This window comes from Armigeres subalbatus, chromosome 3, assembly GCF_024139115.2.
Source record: "Armigeres subalbatus isolate Guangzhou_Male chromosome 3, GZ_Asu_2, whole genome shotgun sequence".
Lineage (NCBI taxonomy): Eukaryota > Metazoa > Arthropoda > Insecta > Diptera > Culicidae > Armigeres > Armigeres subalbatus.
Window position 1 is genome coordinate 388,092,246 of NC_085141.1, and position 24,462 is coordinate 388,116,707.

Consider the following 24,462-nt stretch of genomic DNA (forward strand, 5'->3'; position numbering starts at 1 on the left):
CGATACCATCCTTACCAGCTGATTTATTGGTCTTTAGCTGTTGAATGGCATCCTTAACTTCCCTCAAGGTGGGGGCTGGTTGGCTTCCATCGTCCGCTGAACTGACGTAGTCATCTCCTCCGCTGCCTTGACTTTCACTGCCTGTACTCTCAGCGCCATTCAGATGTTCCTCGTAGTGCTGCTTCCACCTTTCGATCACCACACGTTCGTCCGTCAAGATGCTCCCATCCTTATCCCGGCACATTTCGGCTCGCGGCACGAAGCGTTTGCGGGATGCGTTGAGCTTCTGATAGAACTTGCGTGTATCTTGAGAACGGCACAGCTGTTCCATCTCCTCGCACTCCGCTTCTTCCAGGCGGCGTTTCTTCTCCTGAAAAAGGCGGGTCTGCTGTCTCCGCTTCCGTCTATAACGTTCCACGTTCTGCCGGGTACCTTGCTGCAGCGCAACCGCCCGCGCTGCGTCCTTCTCCTCCAGAATCTGTCTGCACTCTTCGTCGAACCAATCGTTCCGTCGACTTCGACCCATATACCCGACGTTGTTCTCCGCTGCGTCGTTAATGGCTGCTTTAACTGTACTCCAGCAGTCCTCAAGAGGGGCCCCATCGAGCTCACCCTCTTCCGGCAACGCTGCCTCGAGATGCTGCGCGTATGCAGTGGCGACATCAGGTTGCTTCAGTCGCTCTAGGTCGTACCGCGGCGGTCGTCGGTACCGAACATTGTTGATGACGGATAGTTTTGGGCGCAGTTTAACCATCACCAGATAGTGGTCAGAGTCGATGTTAGCGCCACGATATGTCCTGACGTCGATAATGTCGGAGAAGTGCCGTCCATCAATCAGAACGTGGTCGATTTGTGATTCTGTCTGCAGTGGTGATCTCCAGGTGTACCGATACGGGAGGCTGTGTTGGAAGTAGGTGCTACGAATGGCCATATTCTTGGAGGCGGCGAAATCAATTAGTCGTAGGCCGTTTTCGTTCGTCAGCCGGTGAGCGCTGAACTTTCCAATAGTCGGTCTAAACTCCTCCTCTTGGCCAACCTGAGCGTTCAAATCTCCTATGATGATTTTGACGTCGTGGCTTGGGCAGGTGTCGTACTCACGTTCAAGCTGCGCGTAGAATGCGTCCTTATCATCATCAGTGCTTCCGGAGTGTGGGCTATGGACGTTGATTATGCTGAAGTTGAAGAACCGGCCTTTGATCCTCAACCTGCACATTCTTTCATTGATCGGCCACCACCCGATCACGCGCCTTTGCATATCGCCCATCACTATGAAAGCTGTTCCCAGCTCGTGTGTGTTGCCGCAGCTCTGGTAGATGGTATGATTACCTCTAAACGTTCGCACCATTGATCCCTTCCAACAAACCTCCTGCAGCGCTACGATGCCGAATCCACGGTCCTTGAGCACATCGGCGAGTATGCGTGTGCTCCCGATGAAGTTGAGAGATTTGCAGTTCCACGAACCGAGTTTCCAATCGCTAGTCCCTTTTCGTCGCAGTGGTCTTCGCCGATGGTTCCGGTCCGTACTCTCTTGTTGATTGTTCGTTGCTTATGATTTTTAAAGGCTGGCTTGCAGGGCCTGACACCAAACCCCCTAAATTTCCGGAGGACCATTCCTCATTATTCCCGGTGGACCATGGTGCACAGTTTCACTTAGAGTCCCTCGCTGGCACTCGGACGATGATCAGCCGCCCCTAACATGGAGAACAGACGCTGTTGTGAGCCGATCCTGACATGGAGAACCGACGCTCAATAAGATTTGCACCTCCGGAGAGGAGCAAACTCCACCCCTTCCCTGTCAGCATACGACCATAGTTCCCACCGGGGTTGGTTACCCGATCTTCCCTAAGGTTGCTCGTATCCCGGCAAGCACCGCGGGGAGGTAGGGATAGGAATTGCTGGGTAAGAGGCTAAGGACCGCGAGATGGGGTCTATTTTATTCCTTCAGGTACGCGAAGTACCAATGGTACGCTTTACCCAGCATTTGCCGTGCCTCCTAAAAAAATCTAAACCATTTAAATAGAGTTGAACCGTTTGTTTGAGAAACTGCATATGTAACATTTTTGGCCAAAATGAGATTTTTATATATTCTGAATCCTCGTCCAAAAATACATATTCTGGCAAAAACACAAAAAAAAAATTTTGTTCAGGAATGTATGAAATTTTTTTCGTTTGTTTGAGAAACTACATATTTCCACGTACTTTGAAGAGCAATTGTGGAGTACTGTTTACATTTTTTGCACTGAAAGTACCCCAGGGTGTTGAGTTTTGCCAAAAACTATTGATCTGTATTGAAGAAATCAAAAGATTTGGTGCAAATTTGTTAAAAAACAGTTTTTTGTTGTTTTCTCGAAATAGTGTAAAATGGACTTATGCAGTTCCTCAAACAAATGTTAGTGGTGCATGTTTGTAAACATCTTTATTTCAAATTGAGAAATTTCAGTACTGGCAGAAGCACATAGGTTTAATCTCAGGGCCGTTTTTTTTCTCCAAATTACAAAATACAGTGCTTGATGAATGGAGTTATTGTACTTCGCGGCAGTTTGGTTAAAAATTCCGCATATTTTACTGTTTACCCAATTGAACCACGCTTATGATACCTTATTGAATTTTCAGCAGATAAGAGATGCGCAACTGTATCTCTTATTTATGCTTGTCAATATTGGTTTACTTTCCAGAACAATTCGTCTTACCCTGAGAATATCGCTCTGGAAACCTGGATTAATAGGTGGACGGATCGGCTCCGTCGATCCACAGCATGACATTTTGCCACTAATACCAACCGTAAATCACCGGGATCGTTAGTTAACTTTTCAAGATATTTGTCGTCGCTTGAACGAAATGCTGGTATCAACTGCTAGAATGTTGTCACTCTTTTTTCTGCTTCCACTTTTACAATTCACAAATTGACAATTTCGAATTTCGTACAACACTTATTCTTCCTTTGAACACATTTCAGTCGAGAAGATTTATGAGCCTGCTAATAAGAAAAAAAAATCCTGATGACTAGAAAGTTCACACAAGTTTACGCTTGCGTGAATCACTCAGCTCGTTTGTTTCCCACAATACCAACCAAATCCACGACTATCACTTCTGATGTTCATCTAACAATCTCACATGGACACTCATCATCTGGCGCCAAAAAACTTCTCATTTCAAGTGTGCGTTTCACGATTTTTCTCCATTATCATAAATTATCAGTTCTTCTTCCTACACTTATTTAAACAATGTTTGATCGAACAACGATTCAAATCAACAACGAGTATGCGCGCACGCCAGATTAAGTACAATTAGGTCGAACCTTCACGAGGAGCTTTTCAACAGTGAATGACTGGTACGATTATTAGCTCGTTTTTCGCAAAGCAAAAAAAACACTCGTATTCTAAATTTAGGTACTGATTTTTAGAAAATTTATTATTATATTTATTCTCATCAACCATCAACCAGTCCGTCAGTCGATTGAGCAAGCGCTACTTTCCCATTGAGAGGACGAGTCCTCTCATATTGTCGCCAAACGTACAGCCACAACAAAGACACAAACAACGAGAAATATTCCCAACAGTCATTAACTGAATCGAAATTTTCCTCCTTCGCGCACGATCTGCGAGCGAGGACAGTCCCGTGATTATTTTTTGCAACGTTTCACCACAGCCCAAGGCACAACCACTTGATTTGTACTTTTTTGTTTGGCTCGCAGTGCACTCACTCACGATCACGACGCTCACGAATAATGACCCTATCTAAAACAGGCACCATGCGTCCGCTTCGAAAGACTTCGCTCGATTCACTGGCCGGCTGGCTGGTCTTTGCTCGGTGATGAAAAACCTTTTTGGCTGCGCACGGCTACCGTCATGATCCTGCGCGAAAAGGGGGATCCGAGCATATCTTGGTGGATTTGGTTTCTCATCACGGGAAAAAGGTTTCTGATATCTGTGTTCGTTTGTTTGTTTGTAATCATCTTCGGGAAATAGCGCCGTCAGCCATCATCATTACGATTATCATCGTGGGGTGTTTGTACGCATATGACTGGCTTATTGGCTAAAGGAAAATACGTTGCAGGTGGGCCACTGAAGCATGGAGAATGCGGGAAAGGGAAGGAACTAAGGTATGGCACATATCAACTAATGTCAAAGTGATCTCATATGACAGAGGTTAAGTGTTTAGTTTTGAATGGTTGCTGGATACCGTCGAGATTAACTCATCCGTTGTGTTAAAGCAAATGGATGTACATTAGACAGACACACATCATGTTGGTAAATTATTGTAATAACAACTGCACGCTCCCACTATGCATTACGAACCAATTTCTAAGGACAAAGTAGAACGGTTCAGTATTTGTGTATTTCTGCAGCTGTCAAATAACAATCTTGTTTTACGTGGCGTATCTTGAACTCTAGGCTCATTGTGATCACCAGAATACGGGTATGCGATATTTATCTTATGTCGTTTTGAATCCAAACAACTTCCAGTTTCGTCATAGCCAAAAATGAAAAATATAAAATGATATGAAAATGCTAATCATCTTCAAAACGTAAGCCTACATGATAATACTAGAGGCAACAGTGTAGATTTGATAGTTTCATAAGAATACAGCAGACATAAAGATTTTTCATAGAACAACATTACTTCCAACATCAGCTGAAGGAAAAAGTATTAGCCTGGAAATTGATCTCTCTTAACTGGCAAAAAGAAGAAAGGCCAGTTTCCAATTGAAAATTAAATCGATCACATCTGAATTAACTGAAAATAGATATGGAGCTATTTGATGTCTGGTAAAAACGCAGCTTTGATACCACGTTTGACCATCATCTTCCAATTAGCAGAACTACGATTTTCTCGGATGCAGCCTCTAGAGGAGAGGTTCGAACAGAGATTCAACACACGCCAACTGAAAAATCCGGCTATTCGTTGAAGAACGTAGAGCTCTGGAAACTGATGTTCCGGAAGATGTCAGTGTAGAAGAGCAGTAGATGGCCATCAAGAATGACTTTATCTACATTAGCGAGAGCAGCCAGGGTGAGCTGCGCAAGCACCGAGAGAAGTTTACTACTGATGCAAGCTGGCGGAAGATCATGTGTGGATCATATTGTCACGCTTCTTATCATCCTGGAGCAGGTCAACGAACTTCCCTCTATTTGGCTATTTGGCACCCTTAGACGAAAGGGAGTTCTAGATAAAATCGTCGGCCTCATGGAAGCGCAATATACGAAGTTTTTACGTGCAGAGTCCTGAATAACGGAGTCTGACCAAGGATGTATTATATTGTCTTACTAGCGGAATGGTGCTCTGATATGCACAGTAAGCTCAATGACCTAGCTAGCGGAATGCTTTTGACCATCACCGTCAATGAGACAAAATGAACAACCCTTCCCACTATACGGCCTTTCAAACCATACCAACACCAATTTAATATTAACAATGAAGTTCAATATGATGTTTGGCATTGTGTTTTGATGTACTGTGTAGAAAAAAGTTTAAAAAGTAACGGTAAATGCCATGGGCGTAGCCAGGAGAAGGAGGGGGGCTACTTTTTTGGTCTCTTTGGTGGTTTTATAAAGACACATGAAACCAAATACAAACCAAAACGAAACAATAATGATTAAAACAATAATGGATTTGAAAATGCGTGATTTATTGCTCACCAGATATTTTTAAATAAAGTGAGAAAAATATTAACGAACTTAGTGTTCAGAAAGAATATAAAATCGGCTATAACAATTATTATTAAAAATCCTGCATTCTTCCATAAGTTTAAGAAAACTAGAACCATACAACTGAATTTCTAAACAAATCCTCTCTAAAATAATATTTATTATAAAATAGGCAGAAAAATCAATATGCAAGCTTTCTCCAGGAATTCCTTCGACAGGTGCTCCTGGCGTTCTATCAGAAATTCTATCAGGGATTCTTTAGGAATGCCTCTAGCAACTTCTTCGGCAGTGTCTTCAGGAATTCCATCATAAATTTTGCCGGGAATTGATCCGAAATTCCACCATTATTTACTCCAAGAAAATCTTCACGAGCTCCTTTATAAGTTCTGCAAAATTCCCTGCAACAATTCAAATAATTTCGTGCTGTTTCCCATAATTTTTAAGAATAAGAATATCCCGTGGAAATTCCGCAGAATTTCCAGTAAACATTCCTGAGAATTTCACGAAAAATCTTCGAATTTCTTGTGTAAATTCCATAAAATTTTCCGTGAATTGTTTCGAAAAATTTCTTGTGAAAATTTCAAAGAATTTCTCCAGGAATTCCACCGGAAATTTATTCAGAAATTATACCGAAAATGAAATCAACAATGGAATTTTCGGAGGAATTCCTAGATTAATTCGCAATGAAATCCTGAAAGAATTCCGGTGGAAACTTCAAGATTTCCACTGGGAGATCCTCCAGGAGTTTCTTCGAAAATTCCTCCTGGAATTCTTCCAGGAGTTCCATCGGCATTTCCATCAAGAATTTCTCTAGGATTTCCTTCGAGAATTATTCCGGTAATTCTATCGGCAGTTCCTCTGAAAATTCTTCCGGGAATTCCGGGAAAATAAATATTAAATCCTCAGGGAATTCTCCGGGAGGTCCTCTGATGATGATGATGGTCCAGCTACAAACCCCAACAAAGGTTTCAGCTTGACGAGATTTTTCTATAAGATGAATTCTCTTGTTTCCGAGAATGCTTCTGGTAGTTTCCCCGGGGTTCCTTTGAAAATTCTCCCGGGAGTTTCTTCAGAAATTCTTCCAGAAAATTCCTTCGAGAGCTCCTCCGGGAATTCCACCTGCAATTCATCCGGGAGTTTCTCCGGAATTCCTCCAGGAGTTCCACCAGAAGCTATTCCAGGAAATTATTCAGGCTTTTTTCAGGAAATCATTTAGGCATTCTTCAGAAATTAAGTTGGAAATTCCTCCCGAAGTTCTTCCGATAGTTTCTCTGGGAGCTCATCCGGGAGATCTTCTTGGAGTTCCTCCTGAAATTCCTCCGGGAGATCTTACGGGAGCTCTTCTGGCAGTTCCTTCGGGAATTTCTCCGGGAGATCCACCAGCAGTTTCTACGAGAATCCCTCCGGGAGTTTTACCGGCAGTTTCTCCGGGTGTTTCTCTAAAAAAGATTTTTTTTTAATTGGATGTGGATTGGATATGGATGGGATTTGAATTGAATATGGGTTGGATTTGGATTGAATTTGAAATTTATTCAGATTGGATTTGAATTGAATTTCGATTTGATTAGGATTGGATTTGAATTAGATTTGGATTGGATTTGAATTAGATTTGGATTGGATTTGAATTAGATTTGGATTGGATTTTAAATAGATTTGGATTTGATTTAGATTGGATTCGAATTGGATTAGGATTGGTTTTGGATTGAGTTCGGGCTTAGATTTGGATTGTATAGGACTTCTCCTTAGCCGTGCGGTAAGATGCGCGGCTACAAGGCAAGACCATGCTGAGGGTGGCTGGGTTCGATTCCCGGTGCCGGTCTAGACAATTTTCGGATTGGAAATTGTCTCGACTTCCCTGGGCATAAAAGTATCATCGTGTTAGCCTCATAATATACGAATGCAAAAATGGTAACCTGGCTTAGAAACCTCGCAGTTAAGAACTGTGGAAGTGCTTAATGAACACTAAGCTGCGAGGCGGCTCTGTCCCAGTGTGGGGATGTAATGCCAATAAGAAGAAGAAGAAGGACTTCGTTCTACTTGCCCAAATATCGTATAACAAAAAAAGGCCGTTGACCTCGTCAGGTTTGTTGTTCTTTAATCATCCAATCGTAACTTAGATCCTAATTTAAAATATGGATTAGATTTGTGGGACAAAATAGTAACAAAATTATGAATTAAGATTTGTCTTTCGCGACCCACCACTGAACAGCCCACGACCCCCCTGGGGGTCGCGACCCACAGTTTGGGAACCTCTGCCCTAGAGGAAGAGAAAAAATATTTCTGAAGGAACTTCCGAAATCCCATTTCTCGTGAAATTCCTGCCAAATATCGTCCAGGAATTCCCTGTGAAGTTCCTGGAGGTATTACCGGAGAATTTCTTGGAAAAACTCCTGGAAGAACTCCCGGAGGAACTCCCACAAGCACTTCCGGAGGAATTCCCACATGGAAGTCCTGAAATAATTCTTAGAGAAGTTCCTAAAGGAATTTCTGAAAAAATATCTGAAGGAATTCCCAGAAAAACACCAGGAGGAATTAATGCAGAAATTCCCAGATGAAATCCTGAAAGTATTCCCAGATGAATTGCTGATAAAAATCCCTGCAGATTGTTCCGAAGAAATTTCTGGAAGAACTCTTGGCAGATATCCGAGTAAATTCCGAGTGCAGTCCGGACGGAATTCTAATACACTTTCGCGGAAAATCTCCCGGAGAAATTTCTGAAGGAATTCCTGGAGAAGTACCTGAAGAAACTCCCGAAAAACCTGTAAGAATTTCTGGGAAAATACTTGGACGAATTCCAGGAGAAATTCATAAAGATATTTCTAGAGGATTTCTTGAAGGATATTCTGAAGTAATTGCGAAAAGAATTCTAGATTGGAATGCTAGATGATTTCACTATTGAATGTTTGGAGGTATTCCCGGAAAATTTCCTGGAAGTAATCCCGGAGGAATTAAAGGAAGAGTTCCGAGAGGAATGCCCGGAGAAGTTCCTAGAAGAATTTCCGAAGGAATTTCTTATAGATTTACAAGTGAAGTTATGGAGCTAAATCGGAGGATTTCCGTCATAAATTTTTGAAGAAACTTCTGGTAGAATTTTGGGAAGAAATTCCGTATGTATTCTTGACGGAACTCTCGAATGCATTCCTGAAGGAAATGCCGGATTCTTCCTGAAGAGAGAATAGCCGAAGAAATATCTAGAAGTAAATCTTGGAGAGAAGAAAAGAAATCTTCAAGGAATTTCCTCGTGAATTTCCTAAAAAAAATTTAGTGGGGGGTTTCTAGATAAGGAGGAATTACAATTACATGAGAAGGATTTTCGAACGATTTTCAGAGGAATTTGTGGATAACTTTCCGGAGGAATTCAGAAGTTCCCGGGGGAGCTTCTAGAAAGATTTCAAGGAGAATTTTTGAGCCCGAAATGTTTCGAGTTGTTTTGAACTTTCATATACAGTGTTGACCCGATTTTGTCACTCCTCGATTTTGTCTACCCCCGATTTTATCACGTTTTCGACCCGATTCTATCACGTCCCGATTTTATCACGTTTTCGACCCGATTTTGTCACCCCAAAAAAATTTGTCATTCTTTTTATTTTTGTAAATAATACCACAAACAACATTGATTTTCATGTAATAACTTTCAGTTTATTACGAACGACTTCTAAGTACCTGGGAAATATTCTGTAAGCAATTTCGACAAGAATAACGGGTACCGTTCACGCATTTGGCCTTTCCAAGGCATAAAATGATTCATAGTTGTGGAATGAATCAAAAAAATGGAAATATATTTTTTTTTCAATTTTTTCACATACCCTGTTTTATAACCCCAAAACTCACCAGGGGGGTAATAAGGTCGGGATATTACTGTATTATGGATGCCCTAATAAGTTTTGGGAATCTTTTGAATTTCAATCACCTATTTCTGTATATGATTGGATCGTAAAGTGCACATGTTTGAGGGAATTCATTTCAGAACCCGTATAATCATTCCACTATTTAGAGGGGGGGGGGCTGCCCCCTTCTGGCTACGCCCTTGGTAAATGCTTTCAATTGAGATTCGATTATCGAACGATTCTTACTCGCTTACGAATTTTTATCAATTGATTATTTGGACATGTTATCGCGTTAGAGTGGTGTTCACCCTCGATTATTTGAAAATTTGATTTTTCCCATACAACATGTAAAAGATTTAGTTCGAAAAATGTATTGGAGGCAACCATTTCCTTCGGTGGGGTTTGATACCACGACTCCAGAACGCTGAACAGGTGCTTTTACCTACTGAGCTACGAACGACCTCCTCGTCCTACGCAGCTCAGCAGGTACTGATGAGACCAAATTCCTAATACCATGCACGTAGTTAAACTCCTGCAATCATTTTTTTTGTGTTAAGAAGTTAGCTCTAAAAATAAAATGCGAGAATGCCTGATGTTAGAAAAATCTCCATAAAAAATTAGGAAATTGCCCATTAAGTAATCAGAGGATGAGTAATAAATAAATATAAAATTTCCACAAATAATGCAAAATTTCCATAAACAATTGAGAATTTTCCACAAAACAAAGATAAATTTGCACAAGTGAAAGCAAAAATTGCAATTATAAAAGAAGATTTTTCCATAAAGAAATCAAAATGTTCTACAAAAAACCAGATTAATCCACCTAGCTGCGGTGATGCTTTTCTCGTACATTGTAAAGTGTATTGAAAAAATTACATAAGAAAGAAATTTTTCTTTTATAATTGCAATTTTTTCTTTTAAAAAAGCTAGTTTATTTTTATTTCGTGGAAAATTCTTAATTTTGATTTCTTTATTGACAATTTCCTAATTTTTTATGAAATTTTTTTTAGTGGCAGTTTTTATTTTAGTCCATACAGTGAACTCTTTCCAACTTTTCCAACTCGATGTTCTGAAACTCGATATTATCCCTAACTCGATGAAATTCAAAGTCTTTTGAATCAAGCATACTGCGTTCTCTCCGTAAGTCGATACATCCTTTGCTCGATATTCTCTAAGCCGAAATGATTTTCCAATGCGTTTTTACCTCGCTAACTCGATGTTGTCGGAAAACAGGGGCCTGATTGCGCATCTCCTTTCGACAACTCTTTCGTATGACAGTTTGCATGGTTTGTTTCTAGTCGAGGTGTGCAATGTCACCACAGTTCTAATGGACGATATACACGGTTTCGAGCCATTTGGCCGATGGCGTTTGACCGAACGCCATTTGATCAAAAGTGAAGCATGAGAAGTGAGTAGTGAGAATAACATGAAGTGTACAGCGAGAAGTGAGGAAGGAGACACGAGGATACGAGAGAAGTAGGAAGTGAATTGAAAAATGAGAAGTGAGATGTGATAAGTTAGAAGTGAGAAGTAAAAAGCAAAATGTTTTAAAGTGAGAAGTGCGAAGTGGGAAATGAGAAGTGAGGAGTGAGAAGTGAGAAATAAGAAGTGACGATGTTGGGTCATTAGGCCGAATGGTCATTAGGCCGAATGGTCATTAGGCCGAATGGCCATTATGCCGAAGGACCATTATGTCGAATGAGAACTGGGGAGTTTGAAGTGAAGGCGGAAGAAGTAAGAAGGAAGAAAGAAGAAGGAAGAAAGAAGAAGGAAGAAAGAAGGAAGAAGGAAGAAGGAAGAAGGAAAAAGGAAGAAGGAAGAAGGAAGAAGGAAGAAGGAAGAAGGAAGAAGGAAGAAGGAAGAAGGAAGAAGGAAGAAGGAAGAAGGAAGAAGGAAGAAAGAAGAAAGAAGAAGGAAGAAAGAAGAAGGAAGAAGGAAGAAAGAAGAAAGAAGAAAGAAGAAGGAAGAAGGAAGAAGGAAGAAAGAAGAAGAGAGAAGGAAGAAGGAAGGAAGAAGAAGGAAGGAGGAAAAAGGAAGAAGGAAGAAGAAAGAAGGACGAAGGAAGAAGGAAGAAGGAAGAAGAAAGAAGGAGGAAGGAAGATGGAAGGAGGAAGAAAGAAGAAGGAAGGGGGAAGGAGGAAGAAAGAAGAAGGAAGAAATAAGAAGTAAGAAGTAAGAAAGAAGAAGGAAGAAGGAAGATGCAAGAAGACAGATAGAAGAAGGAAGATACAAGAAGAGAGAAGGAAGAAGGAAGAAGAAAGAAGGAAGAAGTAAGAAAGAAGAAGGAAGAAGGAAGGCGGAAGAAGGAAAAAGAAATAAGGAAGAAGGAAGAGGACAAAGGAAGGAGGAAGAAGAAAAAAAGAAGAAGAAAGCAAGAAGAAAGATGGAAGAAGGAAGCAAGAAGAAGAAAGAAGAAAGAAGGAAGAAGGAAGAGGACGAAGGAAGGAGGAAGAAGGAAGCAAGAAGAAATAAGGAAGAAGGAAGCAAGGAGAAGAAAGAATAAATAAGGAAGAAGGGATAAGGAAGATGGAAGAAGTAAGAAGGAAGAAGGAAGAAGAAAGTAGTGAGAAGGAAGGAGGAAGAAAGAAGAAGGATGAAGGAAAAGGGAAGCAGGAAGAAATTAGATGGAAGAAGGCAGAAGGAAGAAGAAAGAAGGAAGAAGGAAGAAGAAAGAAGGAAAAAGGAAGAGGAAAGAAGGAATATGGAAGAAGGAAGAAGGAAGAAGGAAGAAGGAAGAAGAAAGAAGTAAGAAGGAATAAGACAAATAGAAGAAGGAAGATGCAAGAAGAGAGAAGGAAGAAGGGGTAAGGTGAAGAAGGAACTTCTCATTTTTCATTTTGAGCTGCTTTTCGCTAATTCGGCCTAACGGCCATTCGGCCTAATGACCGTTCGGCCTAATGACCTTCGGCCAAATGGCCTTCGGCCTAACGGCCTTCGGCCTAATGGCCTGACACCGAAGTGACAACCGAGAAGTGAGAAATGAAAACTGAGATGTGAGAAGTGAAAAGTGAGAAGCGAGACGAGAGGACCGAGAAGTGAGAAGTGAGATGTTATAAGTGAGAGTGTGAGAATAGAAAATTTGGCTTCTTCCTTCTTTTTCCTTTCCTCTTTTTTTCTTTTACCTTTTTCCTTTTCTTCTCTTCCTTCCTCCCTCTTCCTTTTTTCTTCACCAATACCCTTATTCCTTCTTTTTTCTTCCTTCTTCTTTTTTACTTCTTTCTTCCTTTTTCTTTCTGTCTTATATCTCACCACTCACTTCTCACTTCTCAACATCTCGCGTAGGGAATTGAACGAAGTACTGGATCAACTACCGACGCCATTACCGATTCTTGGGACTTCAACGCCCATTATTCTGTGTGGGGATCTAAGAGGACAAATACATCGTTTCATCGTCGAGAAAACGCTAACTAAACAATTGATTTGAAGCATTACTTTCTAGTTGTACCGAAGGGACTGTGGGCTTGGCGGCAATGGAAACGGTTTAGCGGGTCGGGGATGTAGTCCTGCCTCCCTCGTTTGCTGTTGGAGGTGGTCCCTAACCCCGCACTTCCTGGACAACCCAGGATGTCTGTTGAGCAAATTCCCCCTCCATTGTTCAGGAAGAAAAAAATCCATAGCAGCTTTAGATCTTTCAATGTGTTCTGAGATGCTAGCGTCCCGATTCATTAGGAGGATTCTTCCGGATACCCATAACAGCGATCATTTTCCGATCACGGTCTATGTGCCTATTGTCGCATAAATGTGACAGGCAGTCAATACTTTGAGAGGTAAAAGAAAAACTAGTACGGTTGTCATTAAACGGCCCGATGGATATCCAGACAATGCAGAAGAGCTTGCGAGACACTACTGTGAGAGATCGGCGACCTCAAGCTATCTTCCATTATTTCAAATGGCAAAGGAAAGGCCGAACGAGTTCGCTTTGATTTACTACCAGAGACTGATAATGACTATGACTCGGACTTTACCCTTATTGAACTTCTGTGGTCACTCGATAAAGGACGCAGTGAATATACAGGACCAGACTCAATAGGATACCCGATGCTACAACGACTGCCTCTGTCTGTAAAGACTGTATTGTTTTAGCTACTAAACATGATATGGCAAAATGGTGTCTTCCCACCTAGCTGGCGAACCGGCATAATAGTATCAATACCTAAACTAAACTGTTCTGAAACCGGTCCGGCCGCATTCCGTCCAATAACTTTAACAAACTGCATGGCAAATGTGTTTGAACGCATAGTAAACAGAAGATTGACAACGGAGCTGGAATCACACGGAAGGCTGGACAAAAGACAACAAGTTTTCAGAATTGGTCACGACGTGGAGACTTATTTTAATCGATCCTTCCGCGTAAGCGTAAATGGAATTTTCTCTCAAGAAATGCAACTAAAAAACGGTGTTCCCCAGGGCTCCGTGTTGTTGTTAACTCTGTTTCTGGTAGCAATGCAACAAATTTTCTGCAAAATTGCGCATTTGATTACCGTATTGCTATACGCAGACGACATACTACTTTTGGTAAAACCTTTGTATCGCGACCTTCAAAGAGCAGTTAAAGCTGTCGACAAATGGGCAACAAGTGTTGGTTTTCAAATCTCCGCAGAGAAATCAAATATCTTCTACGGCAGCCCTAATGCTCGTCGCGAACCTAAGAATAACATCTCAACCGGGTGGCAATACCGAGAACAAGGCAACTGAAAATCATTGGCTTAACACTTGATCGGACGTTGATCCTTAAACAGCACTGTAAACTGACCAAAACCAATTGTAAATCACGGATGCGCATCATGAAAATGATAGCGGCTAAATTTCCCCGTGGTCAGAATATTGTCTACTACGCATCGGATCAGCTACAATTACATTACGCCTCCTTTACGGAATCATTTTAATCAGCAGAGCAAAGAACGAAGTTAACAATTTCTTGCACGTATATACAACAGTATGGTCAGGTTCGCATCTGGTGGGTATGTTACGAGCCCGATCCCAGTCATAATGGCTGAAGCTGGTAAGCTACTTTTCGACCTATTAGCCCTTCAAGCCACAGCTCGCGAATCGTCGATCCACCGGTCGTGAGACGAGTCTCCAACCTATTCTTGGAGGTAGTTGAAGTGCAAATCCCAAAAATAGCAGTGCTATCACGTCTTAGCAACCGAAAATGGCTTGAACCAAAGCCTCGCATTATATGGGATGTGAAGCAACAAATTAAAGCAGGAAACTCCTCGGCAGTAGTACGCCCCATCGTACAAGATCTTCTAAACAATCGCTTCCACAATGCTGTAGTTGTGTATACCGACGGGTCTAAAGCAGATCATTCCGTTCGGGCTGGAGTTTTCAACGATCAAATACAAAATTCAATAAGTCCTCCGTTGCACTGTAGTGTAGTGTCTTCTCGGCAGAAGCCATCGCAATCAAATCAGCAATCAGCCACTGTAAAACCAACAATTCCGTCATACTCTCTGACTCTGCCAGTTTTCTTCTAGCCATTCAAGCAGGGTAATCAAAGTACCAATGGATTCAACAAATTGAAAAAATGATGCTGGATCCCTGGCCATGCCGGAATACACGGAAATGAAGAAGCAGACCGACTTGCCAATGAGGCACGTAGCAGGCCACCACTCGACGTTCCAACTCCGGGACATGGTGTATCTAAACAATACATTGGGACTATCGATGAACAAATATGAGGGACGTCAAGCTGAGACAGATTAAACGTGCAACCGTCAAATGGTCGGACCAGGCAAACTCAGCTGGCACACACGCATAACGCATGAATTTTTGGTTAAAAATCACCTCCACTTGTGAGTGAATGATGTGGAACAGTTTTGGATGTCCGTCAGGAAATATGAAGGTGCACGGACAAAACATGGAATCGACCAGTCCAATCTTGGAACTATACTACGGTACGGTGCCGACAGTGAGAAGCGAATATTGGAGTTTCTACATGAGACGACATTTAACATTTATGAATACAAGTATGACGAAACAACAATGGTGCCGGAAAAGAAAAATAAAAGTGATGCAAATAATTAATGAAAAAGTGAACAAAGACTGAAAAAGTGTAATACCTTGCGACAAAATAAGTGGTAAAGAAAAGGACGAAGTAATTCAAAGTGAACTTAAAAAAGAAACAACGTGAAGAAGAAATCGAGTAATAGTGTAATTAAAAACAGCGTTCAGGAAAAATCAGGAGGGTGAAACGCCTGTCATCCGCGGTACATTGGCACTCTACCCAACATCGCTTTTGGTACTTCTGTTTTTGGTACCCAGTTTCTGGGTAGTATACCCGAATGCAGCGCTCATTTTGGGTGAATGGTTCGTACGTAGTTAGTGCTAATTATCGGCATTTAACTTCTCCTGGCGAAAACTTGCAATTGGTTGAGGTACATCGAGCCTTTTGTGTTTGTATGGCTTCTTTATGTCGAAAAGTAGCTCGTCGATACTTCCGAAGTTTTGTTAACATGAATCAAACGAAATTAAAACAAAAACATTGTACGCCATATTGAATGAATGCTGGGTAGGCGTATTGGCCTTCTCTTCAGTCCCCTGGGAAAAATACAACGAGAGTTGACTATGGAGAAACAAGCGGAACCAATGATGCAACTAACAGATAAGTATTACCATACCCATATACATATATACATTATTTTTTATGATGAAATTTGCGTTTGGCACGCCGAATGACGCAAAACCATATTTCTACATGCTATGAAAAGTGTTTAATGTTTTGAAAAAAATTAAAATGTTTTTCTATCTCGATACCTCCTTTACTCGATGATCCCCTCAATATCGTGTAAGAGCAAGTTCACTGTAATTATTTTCAGAAAAACTGATCAAAAGGATTCCGTCCACCTTCAAAGAATTATTGATTATTTTCACACCCATTAAGCATTGTGTTATTGTTTATTCTGAAAACTCCAGATCTTCGCTTCATCCAAACAACACCTTCTGCCTAAACATACCTATTTGTTTTGATTTACCCCTCGCCCCTGCTGCGCTCCGTCAATAGTTTCTCAGCTGGGGGGATGTTTACAAAACAACACTTTTCGGTCGTTTGCCATTGCAAATCTACTTCTGCTTTCTCGCTATAAATTTCGGGAAATGGACCATTCTCGTTTCCAAAATTACCCATCAAGGCGTGAAATAAATAACCCAGATGTGTGGCTGCTGTTCACCTTGCGCAGGGTCGCCTGATGGATCACCGAAACAGGTGCGTCAACGCCGCGCCGCTCGGTCGGACGACCGGTTGGCGATGATGATCATCCGCATCACCGAACACTTGCCTGCCGGTGCAGAACGATCTTGTGGGTGAGCCGCAATTATGTCACTGCTGGCTGCTGGTAGCGAACCGAGCGAATTAGCCTCTGTTCTCGACAGCAACGCACGCGGTGCTGAAAGAGTTAGCTGTGACAATTTGGAAGGCGATACAATGGGATCGGTTGTGGTGACAGCTGTCGTCAGAAGAAAAGTAGAATTGTGGGAATTTAGCATAAACGCATTAACTGATCTTGCAGTTTTCGTATAAAATCTCGGCGTATACAATTCTGCAAGGTTTTGATACAAAAAATGTTAGACTTTACTCCTATACAGATACTGTATTAAAATATTTCCAATGTAAGATTTCAATGCAATGATTCTGACAGATTTTGCCAGAACTGTATTAAAATCTGCCATCCGCGCGCTGGTTGGGTTAAGAAATGTGTAATGAGCAATAAGCTTCAAAGTGGGAAAGGCAGCAGTAAAAGAATATATTCTAGTAGCAAGCAAAGTGAATTGATTAGAAAAAGATTCACTTTTCATAAGACGAGTTTATACAATCCCATTGAATTCCACCACTTAATTGCATCTTGACAGATACGTATTTCGACCTCACCAGTAAGGCCGTCTTAAGTGTCTCGTACTTGACTCTACTTCAAGTACGAGACACTGAAGACGGCCTTACTGTTGAGGTCGAAATACGTATCTGTCAAGATACAATTAAGAGGTGGAATTCAATGGGATTGTATAAACTCGTCTTATGACAAGTGAAGACATTCCACTAAAAAGCTCAAAATAATTTTCTTATAGAAAAAGATTATTTCTAGATTGCATTGAGAATAGGTCGTATGTGCAAAAGAGAGATTCTCTTTGATCGCGCTCTCTTTCGCTAATATATCGGCTAGTTTTGCATTTTTTGCTACATTTCCACTTCAGCATGATAGACAAAGCTATCGTCTTTGGTTAACCGCCAAAAAAATCGAAGTAAACTTTTGTATAGTTTTGTAATAATCGAAAGAGAATAGATCCAAAGAGAGACTCTCTTATGCACATACGACCTATTCTCAAAGCACTCTAGATTTGTGGACTCTCCGTAGATTGTGTGGTTGGCTACGTGCAGAGCATAATGAATTTAAAATTTCAATTCACTCATTAAATTATAATAAATAGGGGAAACCGCCAAATGTTAAACGGCTAAAATTCTTGCCTATTGTTGAACGCCCATAAGAAATGCACGTGTGTTCAACAATAGGCGAAGAAGTTAGCCGTTCAACATTTGACAAATTACCCTAATAACAAACTTAACCAACATTGTTCTTTTTCGGCTATACGCTTTAGCAAAATTTTCCATCGTATTTTGATCCCCATTTTTCGTGTCGAAATTTCATGAATCCCATGTGAGGTTGCTATTAGGATTGCAATCTACACACAGGCGTGGTACCATTTCGATGTCATGACGTCATTAGCAAAAAAATGATTGACCTCATAATTTTTCCTACTTCGAAGTTATGAAAAATGCCACAGTATTGCGCAATCGAGATTCTAAAACATAGGGTAATAGACTAATCAGCAGTAGGTTATTTGAAATGATAGTTTTTGCTCAGTTCCTTTTCAACGAATGAATTTGGTTTTTGTTCGAGTAAGTTAAATTATTTACTGCTGAATGTGAGAATAATAATATTGCCTTCTTTGGTCTACAAGCCAGTAACGGAAATATGTCTCCTTGCGGATGTACTTGTCATCACCCTACTCGACGACGTTCATTGAAATACCGTTCTTCAAACGCCTGACACATTACTGAAAAGCAGCGCGTGAGCACGGTGACGCCTCGCTTCAAGCATCACAAAAGAAAATTCGCCAACCCATGCATGTGTTCCCCCGTGACAAGTATGGTGAAATACCACATCATGTGATTGTCTACATCCCACTACGACTTCAACGACTATATACCCGCGTGCTTGATCGTGAAATGCAAGTGTACCCCGAAATACTAACCCAAACCAAAAAGTTGTGCCAATATGTACTTACATCTTCAATGGGACACTGATTATCTAGAGGCACTAGTGGTTCTTCAGGTGTTGGTCTCGTGGCGTAATAGTAAGCGGTCGCAGCAGCCACCCCCGTCAAAGCCAAAGCTCCTCCCGTGCCGCCGACGTACTGCAGACACCCGTCGAGTTCATCAACTGTTTGGGGAAGAAAATGCGAGAGAAAAGAGAGATCGTTGGATTAGTGAACGGTCTAAGTCTTATTATCGTTGTGGTATGGTTGGCTGACGAGAATGTATCGTCGATGTCGAATACTGTGAAACAGAAGACGATGAAACGTCTTAACAAATTGGCCACAGTAGAACAGTGGGAAAATTCAATTAGCCTACAGCTATGCCACATGATAGACCCGAATGAAAGCTTCTTGTACCTAACGGAGGGGGGCTTTCTTACTTTAGCGGTACGAAACATGGCCTCAACGTTGATTAGCGACTAAGTGCAATATAAGGAAATGTTTCCGTTATTATTAATCCCGGTTTCGCTAAGCATTGAGTTTCTCTGTGATCAGAGATGCTGTGAAAAAACACAAGTCTCAGTTCAAATGCTTTGAATATAAATAAGTGTAACAGAAATAAAGAATGCCTCTTGAGTGCAGCGAAGCTTGTGTACCACACACTCAATAACTGCCATATAGTTATAATGCTGGTGAATTCACCATGTAAAAAATGAATTTCTAACTAATACAGTGTTGACCCGATTTTGTTACACCCCGATTTTGTCTACCCTTTGATTTTATCACGTTTTAAATCCGATTTTGTCAGACCAAAAAAATTTGAAAATTTCATTCACGTTCTTTCTATTTTTGTAAATAATACCGCAAACAACAATGATTTTCATGAAATAGCTTATATCGCGTGTGGTTTATAATGAATGACTTCTGAGTACCTGTGAAGGATTTTATAAGCATTTTTGATAAGAAAAAATGCGTACCGTTCACGCATTTCCTTAGCATTAGCATTAGCATTGAGCGATTCGCACAAATTCGTAGGTGGTACAAGCCAAGACTATTGTATGAGAGTAACATCACTTTCATCCGTTACCACAGATATTGATTTGGGACTAATCACTATCTCTAAGATGAAAGCAATACACTCTCCAATAATCGAGATCTGTTCTGGCCACGTCTTTGCGATTGCTGAGGAAGGGGAAAGATGATTAGTTGGACACCTATTTAATGGAACGTACACACGGTCAAGCAGTTTGACCAACAATGACTCCACCTCTCGTTTATTCCAACATCCATCAAGTTTTACCAACAGCGGAACGAACACTCAATTTATTCGACTAACAATATCACACACGAACGACCGAAGCGACAACCAGAGCACCAATCAATCAAAAAATATATGGGGGTTTGTGGAACTTCACTACAAATGCTCAAACATGTTCGGCAAACCTTGACTCCACCCTCGGCAACTCAAACCAAAATCAAACCGTTTTATTTTTTTCCAACCGAGCCGCCAACTGTCAAATGGTTGTTCGAACAACTTCACACACGTTCAAACAAAGCAGCAACCAAAACGTTTTCTTGGGGTGGAGTCAATGTTCGTCAAACTGCTTGACTGGTGTGTACGTTGCATAAGAAAGATGCAGAGAACTCTACACACTTAAAAAAAAGTTTACCGATTGCCGAGAATCCAACAGCCGAGATATTGGTAATTATTTCGACGAATTTCGGTAAATTTTTTACCGAGATTTCGGTAAACTTTAACGAGTCATCGGTAATCGTTATTGAGATCTCGGCAAAAAATCAACTTTGCCGAATTGCGGCAAAATATTTACGGAAATTCGGTTAAGGAATTACTGAATTTCAGTAAATAATATTACTGAGATCTCAGCTATTAGAATCTTGGCAAAAATTTTGCCGATGTCTACAAAATAATTTAAGTGTGTACGACCTCTCATAGGTGCCACGGGATGTTTTGGGATTGTGTGGAAGGTTATAACAGTAGGAATCGTTTTGGTAAAACGTGAGACACAGAAAGAACTAGGACAGAAATACAAAGTAGGAAAGGGACGAGCCTGGAATTGATCCCACGACCTCCTGCTTATAAGACATAAATAGTAGTCACTAGACCACCGAGCTCGTTTGGGTACCGTTCACGCCTTTCCTAGGCATAAACTGATTATTTTTTGTGAAATGGAATAAAAATACGAAAATAAAAAAAATCGATTTTGTCACAACCCCAATTTTAACATTCCAAAATTCACCAGAGAGTAGGGATGAAACGATACTACTAATGTATCGATTCTTTTACTTTAAAGTAGTGTCGAATAAATATATCGATACCACTAAAGTAACGAATTAAAAGTATCAATGCCTACTTGTATCATATATAGTACTTATCAATTTTATGTAAAATTATTTAGTCAATCACAAGTAGTGGAAGGCTTAGGAACTTTCCATTACTGTTTGTCCATAATTTTATAATTAACTTGTCTCGAAAGTGTGTAAAAAGCGAAACACATTTTGAATGTAAACCAGTTTCAGAAAAATATATAAAGCTCTTTTAGTGGAATTTATTAAACCGTCTAAGACGAATTAAGCACTCTCCATTTAATTCCACTAGTTAATTTTCGTTATCTTTGCAGATACGTATTTCGACCACAACTGTGTGGTCGTCTTCAGTGTCTCGTAAGTCGAGTCAAGTACGAGACACTGAAGACGACCACACAGTTGTGGTCGAAATACGTATCTGCAAAGATAACGAAAATTAACCAGTGGAATTAAATGGAGAGTGCTTAATTCGTCTTAGACGGTGTAAACCAGTTGTTAATTTGAATTATCATATTTATTGTTACGGTATTTATTTATTCATGTACCTAAAGACGCAAATCTCTGATGCTTCTTCAATGGGACTTTAGAAAACAGCTGTAAATATAAGTGCAAGCTAAGCCAAGATTACCCAAGATGACTATGATCAAAGTTTAAGTGATCTGAAGTTTGAAATTGGTGACTTTTATTAAAGCGTATTTCTTAATTGAGTGCGCAAAATCGTTTGTTAAATTTGTATACGGGGATGTCTTTGGTGAAATATGCGTGGCTGTGTGATAATATCAGAACAGAAATACATACATGGATCAAAAACGAATTGCTCAGAATAGCCATCAAAGAATAAAGTGAATTGTTCGCGGATTTTAGAAGTAATCTTCGCTTTATCCGGAGTTGGATCAATTTGGGAAGAATGTTTTAATAGATGATTCCAAAACTAAATGCGCGCTGGATTTAGTCCGGAAGTTTGTTTCTACCTCCACTACCCTCTTTAGAGTTTAAAGAAATTCTAAAGGAACGTGTTTAGCAGCACATACTAAAATTAGAAAAAAAACGAAAACAGAAAAAAATATGAACATTTTTAAGCAGTTTAATTTATTGAATGGCTACTCAGTCTTACACTTATTACAACGAGTTTTATTTATTTCGACACGACATATTTTGTTGTTTGTCGTCGTATGTTTAGTCTGTTTGTCTAATTGTCCGTACATGACTTCGGAAGCACTGTTATCAATTTTTAAGTAAAATTGATAACAGTGCTTCCGAAGTCATGTACGGACAATTAGACAAACAGACGGTGCAAGTTAGACTAAACATACGACGACAAACAACAAAAATATTTTCCCCTTGAAAAAGACACAATCCCCGTGTCGAAACGTCGGGTAAATAAAAAACTCGTTGTAATAAGTGCAAGACTGAGTAGCCGTTCAATAAATTAAATTTTTAAGCAGTGTAAAACAAGTTGAAATGCATCATCAGAACCAGTGCTCCCCGCGTTTGGAGCTATTTAGAAAAAAAAAACATCATGAGCTATCGCCTTCCGAATCAGTTTTCTATCATGACAGCTTGCGTAAAAATTCTCTCGTGATCCTGTCTTTGTTTTTGTTTCAACTCATGTCGTAACCTATAACTAAAATGTGTAATTATGTGAGTACATGAACTCAATGTAACAAAGCAGTATACAGGCTTGATTGACGACAAATAAATAAAAGATATATAAATTGGTTGTCTTTACTAGAAAGCGGAATCCAGCTCAACTGAAACTAAAGCTATTGAATGATAACATCAACAATTCTTTATCTTCTAAATACCTTGGGTTTGGTTTGATTCTAAATGTACCTGGAAACTCCATTTTGAGTATTTGATACAAAAATGCCAGAAAAGGATTCATTTTCTACGTTCTATCTTCGGAACGTGGTGAGGTGCTCACCTGGAAGACCTAATCAAACTCTATAGAACGACTATTCTCTCTGTTTTAGCGTACGGTTCTTTCTGCTTCCTCTCAGCAGCTGATTGCCACCTAATTAAATTGGAACGAATTCAAAATCGTTGTTTGCATATTGCTCTTGGTTGTATGCATTTAACGCATAACATGAGCCTGGAGGTGCTTGCTGGAGTCAGTGTTGGTAAAAACTTAAAATCTCAAAACTCATGGATGATTCAAATCAAGCGTGAGTTGAAACGCACCCAACTCAGCACCTAAAAACTCAAGGATGAGTTGAATCATCTATTTGAATCATCGTAGGTTTTCTTTTGTTCTCCTTCGTTAAAAACGGTGAATAGACGTTTGTCGCATAAAACATTAGGCATTCTTCCATGTATAACCAACAAATTGCCACCAAATTGATTTCAAATGCATTTTCAAACCAATATGATTTTTTGGCAAATGAGTGAAATGATGCGTTTTAGCATGAAAAAATCAAGCGTGATGCATTCCTTTAAAATCGCAGACGATTTCGTTCGTACGGGAGCGCTCGTTGATTGAGATTTATGAGTGATTTTACCAACACTGGCTGGAGTCACTCCTTTAAAGTACACAATGTGGGACAAGTAACACAATTGTCTTGAAAAATTTCGATAATATCCTTGAACTGATTCATCAGTCAAGATTCCTGAGGGTCTACCTCAACTATACTTATCGTCAGATCTTTGTCTTCCATGTTATAATCCACCTCGAGTTAACTTCATCAACGACAGTTGCTCCATAGAATACGATCTGTCCATGAAACATGCAATTCAAGGAATACCAGATCATCTTCAAAATCTTTCCATTCCCCCTATTTTTCTTGAAAAATATGAACATAACAGTTGCAACAACAGATATTTCACTGATGGTTCTCGCATCAACGGATCCACTGGCTTCGGTGTCTTGATTGTAAATTCAACCACCTTCCGAAAACTTCAGGAACCGTGTTCGGTTTATGTTGCTGAGCTGGCAGCAATTAACTTCGCTTTGGGAATTATTTCCGATCAGCCCGTAGACCATTATTTCATCTTCTCGGATAGTCTTAGTTGTATCGAGGCACTCCAGTCGATGAAACCAGTTAAGCACGCATCTTACTTTCTTACAAAAATAAGAGAGCAGATGCGTGATTTGGTCGAAAGATCATTCAAGATTACCTAGGTATGGGTCCCATCCCTTTGCCTAATCTATGGCAATGAGAAAGCGGACACGGTAGCAAAGGTGGACGCACAGGAAGGTGAAGTTTATGATAGACAAATCTCGAGCAACGAGTTTTTCCCATTAGTCCGTCAGAGTACTCTTAAAAATTGGCAAATGAATTGGTCACACAACGAACTTAGACGGTGGCTATTTTCTATACTTCCTAAAGTTTCTGCGCGAGCGTGGTTCAGAGATGAGGACTTGAGTCGAGGCTTCATTCGCGTGATGTCGAGGCTTATGTCCAATCACTATTCAC

General features: G+C 40.4%; 1 protein-coding gene across 7 annotated transcripts in view; it reads right to left on the reverse strand.

The window, feature by feature from the left end:
- Positions 1-24,462, reverse strand: part of LOC134226728 (long-chain-fatty-acid--CoA ligase 6) — a 126,691-nt gene that overhangs the window by 57,312 nt on the left and 44,917 nt on the right. For 3 of the 7 annotated variants that reach the window (XM_062707686.1, XM_062707685.1, XM_062707687.1), the window contains one exon: positions 18,755-18,909. In XM_062707686.1, coding sequence (XP_062563670.1) covers positions 18,755-18,909 — 155 coding nt within the window. Of the gene's footprint in view, positions 1-2,690; positions 3,428-3,703; positions 3,720-18,754; positions 18,910-24,462 lie in introns of those variants that run through there. The other 4 variants (XM_062707691.1, XM_062707692.1, XM_062707690.1 and 1 more) reach the window with 4 other exon arrangements.